The sequence below is a fragment of the Pristis pectinata genome, chromosome 6 (genome assembly GCF_009764475.1).
Source record: "Pristis pectinata isolate sPriPec2 chromosome 6, sPriPec2.1.pri, whole genome shotgun sequence".
Taxonomy (NCBI): domain Eukaryota; kingdom Metazoa; phylum Chordata; class Chondrichthyes; order Rhinopristiformes; family Pristidae; genus Pristis; species Pristis pectinata.
The window spans coordinates 48,514,128-48,526,335 of record NC_067410.1 but is presented as its reverse complement, the minus strand read 5'-3'; the positions used below and the strand labels follow the sequence as shown (position 1 = coordinate 48,526,335).

Sequence of the window (12,208 nt, the reverse complement as noted above, 5' to 3'; positions counted from 1 at the left end):
GTTCTAATTGTGTTTTTCTTGTAAAAATTGTGTATAATTTATTACTAATTTATGTTTTTCTTGTGATGCTATGTGCCTGTGATGCTGCTGCAAATAAGTTTTCACTGCACCTGTGCATACATGTACTTGTGCATATGACAATAACTTTACTTTGACTTTAACATGTAAATTATCCTTAATCCATGCTTGGAATGCACCCTAACACATTCCTAAAGAATATTATTTTATACTTAAACACACTACTTAGCTTCCTGTCTGTATTCCACTCCAATCTATCTATTCCATCAAATTCATTGATTAGATTCCAGTCTATAACAAATTGGAAATCATTTTTTTTCACATAGAAATCTGTACTTTTGTTTTTAACTTTGATCATTCAAAGCCAAAAGACCAGCAACACATCTGGGCATGCATTCATAAGAGAGTTATAACACAGTTGGTTCAATAAGCTTGACTAATGAACAGTTTGAAATTAAGTGATAATAGTTGTCTAATAGCAGAGTATGTTAAAAGTTTTTTTTAAAAGAAAGCCTTACGTTTTCCACTTGCTTGTGAAGTTTTTTGGCAAAACATTTTTAATACAGCTTGAGCCAAGCCATTGCATTTCTTGCAAGGTTCGCTCGTAATGTTTCCACGTTGACAATAAAGGGCCCGATAATAATATTACTAGGAATTGAGCTTTCTATGTGCTTTTTTCTTCTTCAGTGCATTTCCACTTCATGTTTTACCTCTTGAACCGTTGGATCCTGACTCTCAAATGTGCTAAAGTATGTACACAAACAATTAAAAAGCACAAATATTGAAATCTGAAGCCCTACCAAATTAAATAATTTAATAAATAAAATTACCTTTCATGGATCAACCCAACCTGTATATAATCCAATTTTTTTGGGGGGGAGGGGGGATAAACTGTACAGGGAGTAAGCATTTGAAAATGATGTAGCAATGTAAGTTGCTAAATAACAAAAAGAGCATTGCAATAGACAGAGCAACAAACAATCTACTGGAGGAACTCAGCAGGTCAAGCAGCATTTTTGGGGAGAGAGGAACTGTCGATGTTTCGGGTCAAAATCCTGCATCAGGGCTGTGCAGACCCAAGCAATAGACAGAGCTAACAACCAAAACATCAGGTGACATCTTCATGCATATCTAGCCATGAGTAGTGATGAACAATTAAGTAGTTCATAGAAGGAGCAGGCTCCTTGAACATCTCCATCCTCATTGATGATGTGCACAGCATCTGATGGCAAAGACAAGGCTGAAGCATTCATAACTATGTTCAGCCAGAAGTCCCAGGTAGATGATCTATCTTGGTTTCCTCCAGAGATCCCCATCATCACAGAATTCCAGTCTGCAGCCAATTCAGTTTCACTCCATGTGATATCAAGAATGAACAAAGGGCATGGATAAAGTGAAGGTGATGGACCAGACAACATCCAGCTGCAGTACTGGAGACACGTGGTCCCAAACTGTGTGAACTAGCTATGTCTTTAGCCAAGCTGTTCCACTACATCTATCTATCCATGTGGAAAATTGTCCTGTTCACAAAAATGCAGGACAAATCCAATCTGGTCAATTACGGCCCAATCAGTCTACCTTTCAATCGTCAGAAAAGTGATAGATTATACTGTATCATTGACAGTACTATTATTCGCTAATGCTCAATTTGGGTTTTTCCAAGACTACAAAGTTCCAGACCCAACCAACATTGGTCTTAACACAGAACAAAGACCTGAATTCCAGAGATGAGGTGAGAATAACTGCCCTTGATGTCAAGGCAGCATTTAAATAAGCGTGGTATCAAAGACCTTCAGTAAGTCAGTGGGCATCACAAGAAAAGCACCAATGGTTGGTGTCATGTCTTGCACAAAGGGATGTGTTACAGTTGTTGGATGTCAATCATTCCAATCATAGGACATCACTGCAGGGGATTCTCAGGACCAGTGAGAATCATCTTCAGCTGTTTCAATCAATGACCTACCCTCCCAATAGCAAGGTCAACAAAAGGGACATTTGCTGATAATTGCACAGTGTTCAATTCCACTTGCAACTTCTCAGCAAGTAAACCTGTCCATGCCTACACGCAGCAAGAACTAGACAATGTTCTGGCATGGCCTAATAAGCAGCAAGTAACATTTGCAGCGGTCCAAAAAAAGAGAGTCAGACACACACCCTAAACATTCAAAGGCATTACCATCACCGAGACTTCCACCATCAACTTCCTGAGGGACATCATTGACCAAAAGGACAGTAGGTCAGAGGCTTGATATCCCATTCCAAGTGACTCATTTTTCTCACATCCCAAAGCCTTTTCAACATATACAAGGCATAATTAACACTTGGATGAGTGCAGCTCCAACAATACTCAGAAGTTTGACACCATCCAGTCAAAATAGTACACTTGATCGGTAGCCCAACCACCATGAAAAATATTCATTCCATACATTACAAGCACACAGAGGCTGCAATATGTACCATCTACAAAACGGACTGAATTGCCTAGGCTACTTCAATACCTCCAAACCCACAATCTCCACCACCAAGAAAGACAGGGGAAGCCAGTGCATGGGATCACCGTCACCTACAGGTTTCCCTCAAAGTCACACACCATCCAGACTTAGAAATATTCTGTCATTCCTTCAGTGTCACCAACTCTAAATCTTGAAACTCACTTCCCAATAGGACTATAGCAGTACTTCACCAGGAGGACTGCAATGGTTCAAGAAGGTACTGTAGCTCAGCACCACTTTGTCAAGGTCAATTATGTGTGGGAAATATATACTGCCCTTACCAGAATGACCAGATCCTGAAAAAGTGAATTTTAAAAATTCCTTTTGACAAGTCAAAACCTGAAGAGTTCAAGAAAATTTAAAAAAAAACTGCAAATGCTGGAAATCTGAAAAAAATATAAGAAATGCCAGAAACACTCAACTGTCCTGCAGCATCCGTGGAAAGAGACAAAGAGTTAACATTTCTGGTCGAACCCCTTCATCAGAACTGGAAACTTTCAGGTTCATGTCAGACAGTCCTAAGTGAGAGGAGACTAAAACATAGTCTCTAAACATTGTTTTTGATATCCAACAGGAAACTTGGGTCCGGAAGATTGACGAATGACTTAGGGGTAATTTTCCTGTAGTGGGTAAGAATTGAGTTAGACTCCACTCAAGTAAGAAATGACAGCTTAAATGCCCAATATCCTGCAGGTGAAGTGCACTACTTTAGTCTGGAAGGACTAGGATGAGTGCTATGATGTAGTGTGCACATTGGGTTATTGACAAATATGTCTGACAGGCTTACTAAGATGTCTAGAAGTATAGAAAAGTTCAGCTCCAACCCTGAACAAGACTGTAGCTATTCTTTTCACCATGGAAGGATAGCCAGCTCCACCATTCTCCAGCATTCAAAGATTTGATATGCAGCACAGACAGAAGCCACCTAATGTATGACTGTGGGAAAACTCTAACTTCTGCCTTCCCAAATCTTAGTCCTGATGCAGGGTTTCAATCTGAAATGTCACCAGTTCCTTTCTCCCCACAGCTGCTTCTCGATCCGCTGAGTTCCTCTAGCAGATTGTGTGTTGCTCCACATTCCATCATCTGTAGTCTCTTGTGTCTCGATCTGAACTTCTGTCATCCTAGTTCAGCCTACTGAGAGTGCTACCATCATTGCTCTGGATACAGTATTCAAAAAAGATATTGTAGGAACTCAGCAGGTCAGGCACCATCTACAGATGGAAATGAACAGTCAATGTTTCAGGTCAAGTCCCTTCATCTGGACTGAAAGATAGATGGGAGGTAGCCAGTATAAAGAGGTGAAGGGAGGGGCAAAGCAAGAGCGGGCAAGTGATGGGTGGATCCAGATTAGGACGGGTGGAGGGAGAGTGGAAATAGCAACAGAGGCTGGGAGGTGATGGGTGGATGCGACAAAGGGCTGAAGATGATGAATCTGATAGGAGAGGAAGGTAGAGCATGGAATTGTGAGGGAGGTGGGGAGGGCAGGTAGGAATAGTGGGAAAGGGGTAACAGTGGGAGGAATGTATGGGCAATGGGCAGATCTGATTGCTACGCATGGCCACAATGTACTTTAGTTGCACACATGGACACATGGCATAGGACAGATACCAATGCCCATTGCATAGCAACTGATGTTTCTTCTAGGTTATCAAATTATTTCAGTATGCACAACGCACTCTATAATCTACAAATGTGATCAACACACAAAGCAATTTAGGCATGGTGCTTTAAAAATGCATTTTGTGATCAAATTTATTATGATGTTTTTCTAAATGTGGATATAACAAGGACTCCATATTTACAGACAGGTAGGATGAAAGCAGAGACTGGGGAATCTGGAAATGCACTTATCTTGTTTTTTTTTTCTGTTTCCCAGACAGCACCCAGCTGGTTAAAGGACTTGATGTCAGTTGGGTGTGGTGGTCTGTTTGAAGTGAGCGAGTCATTGTTAGGGTACCGGGGATGCTCTTTTGAAGACATTGCAAGGTTGAAAAACTGCAGGTCAGAGGAAACCACTGGTCACATAAAATTGAGAAATTGTAGAGGGCTGAAGACACTACAGTTGTTCATATATAGTGGGGTGGGATGGGAGGGAGATTGTGGATCAACAAAGAGATCAAGACAAGGGCTGAAGAGATCAGAGGTCAAGAGAGGTAATAGCTCTGGAGAGATTGTGGCTAGGAAGGAATGCTGGTGGAAAGAGAAATTACAGTGGAGAAGTTTGAAGAGATTGCAAATATGTGGGGAGATTGTTGTATAGGTTGAAAAGAATTTTAAGTCAGTGAAGAATTCTCAGGTTGGGGTTGAAGAGAATGGAAGGTAATTGCAGGTGGATTGTAGTAATTGCAAGTCATGGGTTAGATGAGATCAAAATCCTGAGTGGATTGAAAGCAAGTTTACTTGGTGGACAGGTCAGATGCACTCCTCCTTCTGTCCCAAGACTAACACTGGAAGGCAAGCACTTGCTGCATTCAAATGTTTTCTCTTCCTTCAGCTGCTTAATTTCCAAGGTCCACAACCTTATCCTCATAGTTTAATTAAGTGCATATTTAAATACCAAACACATTTAAATAATAATCTCTTGTGAATAGCTTTTTCACATAACAGTTAGAACAAAAATCACTGAATTAATTACTCATTTTTCCCTTTCCCTCGCTTGGACATTTCAATCTACCAATGGCTGTCAGACCAAACTCAGCCAACTTCACTCAGACTCAGGATAAAAATCAAGGATCTTTCTGCTATGTAAGATCCAGTAAACACATGCCTCTTGAACAAATGGATGCAAATATCTCCTTACAGTATAAACATTATTAGTAGTTTACATTCAACAAATTAATGAGATTTAGGATTACTGACCTGACATATTTTTCAATATCCAACTCACTGATTTCAATGAATTTCTCGTATTCCTTGGCATAGCTTTTCAGGGGTATCAGTGCTTTTCCATGGCATTTTTTATTGTATTACGTAATTCTTGAACAGGTGGCTCATTGTGCCATACAGACTCCAGTAATGGTGTTCCACTTTGAAACATCTCCTCCAGGACAAACTGAGTTTAAAATAAGTTTAAAATATCATTAGGGAGGCAGAAAGGGTGAACACAGTCAATAATATGTAATAGAATATATCTTACATTTCAAAGGGCTTCAACTATAGGAACTCAGTAACCTAAGGCATCACCTTTTCACACACATTAACTTACCTGATCAATATGTAGTATGCCAGAGTCTGCAAACTGACTCACTAAGGGGAATGATCAGAAAGCTATATGAGGAATGGAAGGCTATGATGGCAGGGTGAGTAGTTGTGGGATGAAGCTCAAAACAGCATAAACATCAGAAAGACCAGATGGGTTGAATGGCCTGTCCAGATGTTGTAAAGTTCCTTCCAAGTCTCATCAAGATCCCAATGTTGGTTAATTAAAGGTCCCTCCATGCTGCTGCTGGCTTGACCAGTACTTCAGTCTTTCATCACCCATCCACAGGTTCCCTTTCAATTGCACACCTTCCTTATATGGAAATATATTTCCAATCCTTCATTGTCACTGGGTCTAAATTCTGGAACTCACTGCCTAACATGGTGGGAGCACCTTCATCAAAAGGACTACAGCAGTCCAAAATGGCAGCTCATCACCATCTTCTCAAGGGCAATTAGGAATGGGCAACAAATACTGGCCTTGCCAGTGATGTCCCATCCTGAAAAATAAAAACAACACTGCAGGATTTATTAAATAATACAACAAAAATTTTTAAAAAGTTATTAGGAATATCCAGATTTTTAGATGCTTTTTCTCTTTGGCAGTTCTCTCCTAATAAATGCCTCCATCTGCCATGTAAAAAGACAACTGAGATGTTTTAAAGTCTCTTCAGTAGCCAATGGTATGTGATATTCCAGCTCACAACACTTAATGCTCACAGTGCACTGAGTATATTTCAATAAGCTAACTTAACATTATTCTACAGTGGTGCAGGAGATAGTGCTGCTGCCTTACAGCTCCAAATATTCAATACTGGCCTCAATACCATCCCATGTGGAATTTTATATAATCTCCCTGTGAACATATTGGTTTTCCCTGTGTTGCTGCAGCTTCCTCCCACATCCAAAGACACAATGGATGATAGGTTAAACTGTCTACTGTAAATTACCACTGGTATAAGTGAGTGGGTGGTAGGAGAATCAGGGTGGAATTGGCAGGTATTTGAGAGAGAATAGATTACATATAAGTGAGTGAGGAAATAAGTGAGGGATGGGAACTGATGGGATTGTTCTGAGAGCCAGCGTAGACTCGAAGGGCCAAATGATCTCTTTATATGTTGTAAAGTAAATGAGAAATATGAAAATATAAAGTTGATGTGCCTGTGAAGATGTTTTCCTTAATAATGTACAGAAACAAGAGGAAAAAAAACTGCCTTAGTTACTTCGCATGATGAATTATAAGCATGTGGGAGTAAAATTTCATCTTTGATTACTTGCACTAAACACACAATATTGTAGTGGCTGAGCATTTCCTTTGCTTCCAAAATTCATTCCCATTGACCAACAGGACTGAATTTTGGAACAGGAATCCATTAATAGTTTAACAAGAGCATCTAAGGACAATTTCTTTACTCAGTTAGCCTTTCAATGTATTTAGTAACCAGAATGATACTTCTGTAAGTGATTGAAACTTGCAATTAATCTTGGAATAATCTTCCATAAGATTCCTGATGTAGATCTTGTAAACCTAACTGAGAAACAATAAAACTCAAAGCATGTCCACCAATGATTCAAAAAACAAAGTGCATCCCTGCACCTAATATCTAGGACCATGGAATTTGTAGGATAATTACCATATTTGTAATAAAAAATAAATACATAAAATACTGGAATTAGCAGGTAAGGCAGCATGTATGAAGGAGAAACAAAATTAATGTTCCATGTCAATGACCTTAAACATAACTGAAAAATACTGGAGGTGAAAAATTTTTTAGGCATACAGAGCCAAGCAAATGGTGGTTGGGGGGGGGGGGGGGGAGGAGTGAAATAGGAACTCAAGAAAGGAAGAAACATGAGAGGTTTGTGATAGTTTGGAGTGCAGGAGTCCTTCCTTTCCCTCACTTTTAACATTGTAATAAGAAGCTATCTTACTCAGATGCACTCATTGTTCACTTGTCACATGACATCTATATTTTGTAGAATATGTTTTTAAAAATGTTTCTTTATCAGCTTTTCCAAATTCACCCATTGAAAACTAATCCAAAACATGAATCATTTCTGTGTCAAAGTCCCAGAACCATCATCCTCACCCATTTCTACCAGATTCTTCTAACCTACCTAAGAACGTTCTCCCATCCTCTCTGTCTCATTGACATGCTCCCTGTTATCTCTGTTCCAGGTCACCCATGGGCTATTATTTTGGCTTTCAATGGAACTCTCTTTATAATACATCATCTTCTTTCAAAAACCCTCTCTTTAATGATGCTGTCAGTTTCCTCTCATTATTCTCTTTTGCAACCATCCCCCCTCACCCCCCCCCCCCACCTGCTTCCAATCAGCATCACCCTCATAAGATTCTAAGATGTTTGTCTCCATGGTTGATGTCTGTATAAATATAAATTGTTATCAATAAAGTAGTGTGTAAAGCAAAAAGAGCCTCCACAGAAAGCATGCAGTCTACTTCGTCATGAAAATATACTGATTAAATTGACAGAATAAGGTTCAGCATTCAATTATGATACAAACATGATTAGGCAGTATCACCTTTTCTATATGAGGAACATGTTGTGTGGCTGTGATGGCTTTATCAAACAGAGTCAGTGTAACAGCTTTTAAATCTTTCCAACTGTGTGCTGAAGAGCACCTTGCCCTTATCCAGACTAAGGTCCAGGACAAAAAATAGGCATTTTCCTGGGCCTGAAAACACACAAGAACAAACATTATTAAAGATAAGACATCAGCAATCTAAGTCCAAACTGTCTTGTGAAGAGCTACAAGCATGACCAGACCACTCGACAACTCTCATAAGGCTTGGCATCTGATTGAGGTTAAAAAAGAACCCACTTGCTCCCTCATCCCTCCCATTTCTGTTTTCCTGCAACTTAATCTGAGGCCACTGTGAATTCATAACTGATCACTTTCTAAAGACAATCAACTGACTCTGTGAAAAAAATAACAGTAAATTCATTGAAAGTTCTAATCACTGAAAATTAGGAGTAATATATTGAACCATCTGCAGAGATAAAAATGAATAAATATCAGCTATGTTTGAAGCACTAATTCAGTCAGTCTATGACTTTTTGAACTACCTTTCCATTTTGCAGCTGATTAATGATTCTGAAACATGCAAATGATGATGCCTGTCTCATTGGACACTTAGCCAATCAGCAAGATAACAAAGCAGCTGAGTGCCTGTAAATGAAGTTTTGGCAACAGCCAATAATACATATGTTCTATGGCTGTACCCTTGGCTTGGTGATGGAGGCAGAGGGTAGTGGTGGAGGGGTGCTTTTCTGACTGGAAATCTGTAATAAGTGGTGGACCACAGGGATCCACCATCATTACAGAGTAATGACAGGGACCTTAGAAGCCTTAATGTACAGAGAGATCTTGGGGTACAAGTCCATCGTTCTTTGAAAGTGGCAACAAAGGTGGATAGGGTAATGAAAAAGGCATGTGGTAATCTTGCCTCCTTAGGCCGAGGCATTGAGTATAAGAGTTGGGATGTCATGTTGCAACTGTAGAAAACACCAGTTAGACCACACTTAGAATATTGTGTACAGTTCTGATCACCATACTACAGGAAGGATATGGTAGCAATAGAGAGAGTGCAGAAGAGATTCACCAGGATGTTATCTGTAATGGAGGGCTGTAGTTATAAGGAGAGATTAGATCGACTGGATTTATTCATAGGAAGCTGAAGGGTGACCTTACAGAGGTTCAAATAATTATGAGGGGCATTGATAGGTTTGATAGTCTGAATCTTTATCATAGTGCAGGAGAGTCTAGAACTAGAGGGCTCATGATTAAGGTCAGAGGGGAGAAATTTAAAGGAGATATGAGGGGTAAATTTTTCACACAGAGGATAGTAATATCTGGAATGAGCTGCCAGAGGAAATGGTAGAGGCAGGTACAGTTACAAAGTTTAAAAGGCTTTTGGACAGGTCTTTGGATAGCAAAGGCATAAAGGGATAGGGACCTAATCCAGACAAATAGGAGTCATGTAGATAGGCATCACAGTCAGCATGGATGTGGTGGACTGAAAGGGCCCATTTCTGTGCTTTACATTTCTATGATTCCATGGTGAGGTGGTATCCAGCTGGAAAAGACTGCTTATTGGGCTGAAGCTATAGTGCTGAGATTCGTTTTAAGGATGACTGAGAAAGTCTTAGAAGACAAAGTAATTTGCATTTATATATAGTTCCTAATGTAGTAAAACATACTGAGGCACTTCACAATGGATTGGAATATCCAATCTACAGACTTGTAGGTGTGACAGATGGTAGCTAATTTGGCAAAAGTGCTTGCCAACCACTGATCCAATACCTCCATGGTATTCAGCATGTCATCACCATTTTCTGACATCCTGCCACTGAGATGGCTTCTCTTTCTTGCTAATCCAGTCAGCAGTGATATTTATCAGCTCAAAGGACAGCAGGAAGGACCTGAAGTTTATCATCCTTCTATCCGGTAATTATTCTGTTTTTTCTGACAACTTCAGGTGCACTGGATTCTTCGAAAGGTTTGGCTACTTTTAACTGTATGAAATTCATCCAAAGCTGCAAGCTGTAGATAATATATATTTCCATATCCCTATTTAATATGGAGGCTAGTATTATACATAAAATTTGAAAAATAAATTTGACAATGAGCTTTTTAGCTCTGCTGCTTCCACTTTCATTTGTAATGAGTCTAATCAATAAGATGAAGTGATTCATAATGGGTGCTGCTTATTACTATTTACAGTATTACATATTATTAATTAATAAGAAGTAAATGCTAACAAATACACTGATGTGACATGTGGATCAGAACATAGAAACATAATTATATGAGTATGCCATTAAATTTCTCAGGTCCATTCCACCATTCAGTGAGATTAGAACTGATATATGACCTAGTTTCAGACATTTGCTATTTCTTGTATCTCTTTTTAAATTTTTGGTTAACAAATACCTACAAACTTAATTAATACAAATTAAATTAATATTGACCTAGCATCAATTGACATTAGTGGAAACTTCTAAATTTCTAACACACTTTGCAAATGCAAGTTGTTTCTCACCAGTCCTGGTCCCCCTTTTTAGAGGGTGCTTCTCTAACTCTAGTTTCCCCATCCAGTAGAAAAACTTTGAAAACTTCAGTCAAATTACCCCTCAATCACTGGATGCCGACGATGGGAAAATCACTAATTAGCTGTTCTTATTGATTCAGCCCATGTGCTGCACACTAACCAGATTTTTGTTTAATATATTGCTGCAAAAGCATCAACAGTCCCTGACAGTGGTTAACTGAATAGCAATAGACAGTACATGAATTTGATTAGGTGTCACGGTCAAAATCAAGTTTTACGTACATACATATCAAACTGTACTAAATTCAGTATGATATGGAGCATGGGTTTGATTTATACTGATATTGATTTGGTTTAAATTGGATTAGATGTTAAGAGTTTCTGTGTCATGGTGGAAAAGTAAACTGAGAATGATGCAGAAACACTGCAAAAAAGAAGCAGCAATTTCAACAAAGTGACTGTTACAATAATATGTAGAGGTGAACTTGTTCACTTTGATAGGAAGAAAAGAAAAGTAAATCATATTTTAAAAGATGAGATAAATATTTGTATTCAGAGGAATTTGTCATTCCTTGTACATGAATCCCCAAAAGATACCACGTACCGCTACAGCAAACTGTAAGGACGACAAATGACTTTTATTGCAAGGTAGTGCTGTTTGTGTAAGTAAGTCTGACTGGAATTATATAGGACTTTGATGCATTGGAACACTAATGGTAAATTGGGTTATTATTGTCACATGTACCAAGGTACAGTGAAAAACTTTGTTTTGCACACCATCCATTTTTTTCATTTCATTACAACAGTACATTGAGGTAGTACAAGGGAAAACAATAACAGAATGCAGAATAAAGTGTTACAGTTACAGAGAAAGTGCAGTGCAGGCAGACAATAAAGTGCAAGACCATGACAAGGTTAGATTTTGAGGTCAAGAGTCCATTTTATCATACTAGGGAACCATGCAATAGTCTTATAACAGCAGGATAGAAGCTGTCCTAGAGGCTGGTCCTATGTGCTTTCAGGCTTTTGTATCTTCAGCCCAATGGGAGAAGGAGAGAAGAGAGATACATTATGTAGAGTTCTCCTTATCTAAAGAAGGATATACTTACAATAAAAGCTCACTAGATTGGTTCGTAGGATAAGAGAGTTGTCCTATGAAAAGACGAAAAATTGGATTTAAATTCCATGGAGTTTAGAAGAATTAGAGGTGATGTCAACAAAATATATCAGTTTCTTTAAAGAGATGATAAGGTACATGCTGATAGGATTTACTCCCACCTGGAGAGTCCAGAACTTAGATCTTTAGCCCTAGGAATCAGCCTTTTAGGATTGAGATGGGAAATTGTTTCAGGGGGTAATGAATTGTTGGAATTCTCAATCGATAAGCTTACAAGGTAGAAACCAATAGATTTTTGGATTGAGT

At 38.9% G+C, this 12,208-nt stretch overlaps 1 protein-coding gene across 1 annotated transcript in view; it reads right to left on the bottom strand.

Annotated features, from left to right (window-relative positions):
- The window catches only part of dnah1 (dynein, axonemal, heavy chain 1), a gene marked incomplete at its 5' end in the record, with an annotated part of 293,077 nt that overhangs the window by 243,122 nt on the left and 37,747 nt on the right, over positions 1-12,208 (bottom strand). The window contains 6 exon segments of the mRNA XM_052017691.1: positions 537-762; positions 5,373-5,460; positions 5,463-5,565; positions 8,256-8,324; positions 8,326-8,388; positions 8,390-8,408. Of these exon segments, the coding sequence (XP_051873651.1) occupies positions 537-762; positions 5,373-5,460; positions 5,463-5,565; positions 8,256-8,324; positions 8,326-8,388; positions 8,390-8,408 (568 nt within the window).